The sequence below is a fragment of the Mus pahari genome, chromosome 5 (genome assembly GCF_900095145.1).
Source record: "Mus pahari chromosome 5, PAHARI_EIJ_v1.1, whole genome shotgun sequence".
Taxonomy (NCBI): Eukaryota; Metazoa; Chordata; class Mammalia; order Rodentia; family Muridae; genus Mus; species Mus pahari.
Window position 1 is genome coordinate 153,159,648 of NC_034594.1, and position 3,307 is coordinate 153,162,954.

Below are 3,307 nucleotides of genomic sequence, written 5' to 3' on the forward strand. Positions count from 1 at the left end.
CTGTAATGAGATCTGATGCCCTCTTCTGGGGTGTATGAAGACAGCTACAGTGTACTCACATATAATAAATAAACAAAGAAATCTTTAAAAAAAAGAGAAAGAAACACAAGGTATCTGGCACATATACTCAGAAATAAATCCATTTATCATTAAAGCCATGTAGCTCAACATGGCTATGTAGTGGGGTGAAGCATACAGGGGTGGTAAGAGATGACTCTGTGGGGTTTAAGTCTGGGTCCCCCAGTGTGGTCAGGGAACAAACTTATTCCTCTGAAAGGGGGCAACATCCATAAGTGTGACTGGGGAGGAACCAGGGCTGCTGCTAAAGCCATGGTTGGTGTCTAGCGTCATCACTGTAGCTCAGCCCGGGACACGAACTTGCGGATGTCCTGGGCCAGAAGCTTGGGCTCTTCAAAGGCAGCAAAGTGGCCACCACTTTCCATGTAGGAATAGGAGATGAGTTTGGGGTACTTGACCTTCACCCACTTTTCTGGGGCATGCAGTAGCTCAGAAGGGAATGCAGAATAGCCGGTGGGTACAAAGACCTTCATCCTGTGGGGAAGAGGGATGAGTGAGGCGCTGTGTTCTCCTTTTCCCAGAGAGGACTCTCAGGGCCTGGGGAGGACTCGGCTAGGTCATGTGGAGCCATAATGGCAAGGGCCTCCATTACCCTCCCATTATAGATCCTCCTTTTCATTCATTAGGGACCTTGTCTCCCAGGGATGGTCACCCAAGCAGGGGTTGGGCAACCTCTGATGCCCACCTTGCTGGGCCATCTCTTTGCTCTCACCTGAGGGTCTCTACATAGGCCTGTGAATCCCGAAGTACCTGACAACCCTGAAGAAGTGGATAGTCAGGATGTCTGGTGTCTCTCACACCTGCCCATCAAGGCTTCTCTGAGATAAAGGACAGATGGTAACCATCCCCTAGCCCCAGCCCTGCCCCCTGCTCAGCCAGGCTTACCCCTCATGTTTATGGACCATGAGGCCCTGGCCCAAGTTTTCCTTGTAGAAGCGCTGGGAGGAGACAATGGTTCCTGTCGTCCAGTAGATCATGATGTTAGTCAGCAGATCTTCCAGGGAGAACTTCCTGGGAAAGGACACAGAAAATCCAGGCTCAGTGAAAGCTATGNCTGTCAAGAATTNAGGGCTNCNCCCTTCAGGGNCACCACATCAGACAATGCCTTGATCTCACATGCTGGGAGCCCAGGGCAGGACTAATGACTTATACCTGCCACTCAGGGGTGTGGCCTTCCACAGGGAACAGCTCCAGCATTCCCTGGTAGCTGACTCTGCTGTAGGAGCGCTGCTGTGTTTAGCTTTAGACTGCCCACTGCAGAGGGCTCTCACCCCCTTCTGTGACTCTCACTGATGTCAGTGTTTCACGCCTACAGTCTTCTGAGTCTTAACTGTGACTAGCTGTAGCTCCACGTGACCTCCTAACCCCGGTGACCCAATCAATCCCGGTTGCTGACTGCTCTGAAAGTCTCAACATTGCATGTGTTCAGGTCTGACAGAAAGGTGGGGCCTCACCTCTCCAGGCCTCCATCCTCCAGTTCACGGTATTCTGACTTGGTCCAGGTGGAGAACTTCTCTAAGATGTAGGCAGCCAGGCCCACGGGAGAGTCATTCAGAGCACAGCCTGGATGGGAGGGGCAAGGGAAGGGTTCAAGCCTGGCCCCAGGGAATATGTGACCCCAGGAGAGAGTGTGTGGGTATCTCAGAGGGGCGGCAGGTCTAGCTGCACACCCTACATCTGGAGACCTGGCCTGAGTAGCCTCATATAGCAAGTGGAGATCAATATTCCCAATAATCTCATGGGATTCACAGACCACATGGGCTGTATCTTAGTGTAAAATTGATAGTTAATTACAAATAAATATTAATATACCCACTAGTTAAAATACAATTCCAGTCATTGAACCAGCAGGGGGCAGTATATGTGTAGCATTCCTGAGGCCTAGGTACCATGACCAGCATTAAACATCATGGCAGGGATTGCAGTACAGAAACCTCACAAGGGTCATGGTGAGCAAAAGGAGCAAGAACACGGAGTACTTGCTGTGTGACTTCAGTCCCCGAAGCACAGGCAACAGCGCCCTAGGGCCCCTAGTTAGGGGAGCAAGGGGGACTGACTATTCAGGTGCCGAGAGAGGCCATCGACTGTGTCTGGGACATGTGGACCTGTGTTTACAACATGTGTAGGGACAATGCTGGTGAGGTCTTCTGGGGAGTGTGGCTGGAAGGCAGAAGAGCTAGAGACTGACTTCTTTCTGTTGTACTTTGGATTTTTTACACTTCTAGGCATAGGGCAAATATCTGTTTCACAACTGGAATGAAACCCTGACTTTATAAAGTGCTATTGTGATCAGGAGCTGTCCTTGCTGTGGGTGTGGAGTTAACTTGGGAACTGTGGAGGCTCCCCAGAGGGCAAACTGACTCCCAGGTGTCCTCTGAGTGGACTCAGGGGACATTCAGAGGACACCTGACAGTCCTTGCATCTTCTAGGGCATCAATTGTCAAACTGTGGGTTGTGACCCCTTTAGGGTCACATGACCCTTTCACAGGGGTCGCATATCAGATATTTACATAATGATTCGTAGCGGTAGCAAAATTATAGTTATGAAATAACAAGAGAAATAACTTTATGGCTGGGAGTCACAATCCGAGGAACTGTTTGAAAGGCTTGAAGCACTAAGAAGGTTGAGAACCACTATACTAGAGTGGTCCCACCTAGCTCTGCATTTTAGCTTCTTTAGAGCTCTGTAAATGATAGAAAACCAGGAAAGTACAAATGATTCTGGTCTATCAAGAAGAAACACATTTTTTTTTTCAGTAGCTTTTTTTTTTTCCTTCTAGACTGGGGGTTGAACCTAGGGACTAAACAGGGTTGAAGTAAGGACTCTCCCACTCAACTGCCTCCCAACACGTTTGTCATTCTGAAATAGGGTCTAAGGCACACAGGCAGGCCTAGCCTTTCTGCATCCTCTTGCTGCGGCCTCCAGCACAGCTGGGTTACAGGCCTTGCCTAGGCACCAGGCCCTGTGTATCACCAGGCTTGGTCACTCTGGGGGCTACTTAGCCTTGTATTCACTACAAAACGATTTATATTCTCCATAACTTTGAACAAACTATTGTTTGTTTGAGCATTTATAATTTTCTTTATAAACCAAAATTTTTAGTTTCTTTTCTTTTTTCTTTACACCCCCGCCCCCCCCCCCCCAGTAAAGCGTCTTGCTATGTAGCCCAGGATGGCTTGAAACTCACTGTGTAGACTAGGCTAGCGTAAAACTTGTGGGGTTCCCCTA

At 49.1% G+C, this 3,307-nt stretch overlaps 1 protein-coding gene across 1 annotated transcript in view; it reads right to left on the reverse strand.

Moving 5' to 3' along the window:
* Positions 1-124: 124 nt before the first annotated feature.
* Ephx1 (epoxide hydrolase 1) overlaps positions 125-3,307 on the reverse strand; it is a 23,229-nt gene continuing 20,046 nt past the window's right edge. Inside the window, exons 6-8 of the mRNA XM_029539295.1 lie at positions 1,533-1,641; positions 964-1,089; positions 125-552 (exon numbers count right to left, since the gene is read on the reverse strand). Of these exons, the coding sequence (XP_029395155.1) occupies positions 351-552; positions 964-1,089; positions 1,533-1,641 (437 nt within the window). The 3' untranslated portion in view covers positions 125-350. The remainder of the gene's footprint in view (positions 553-963; positions 1,090-1,532; positions 1,642-3,307) is intronic.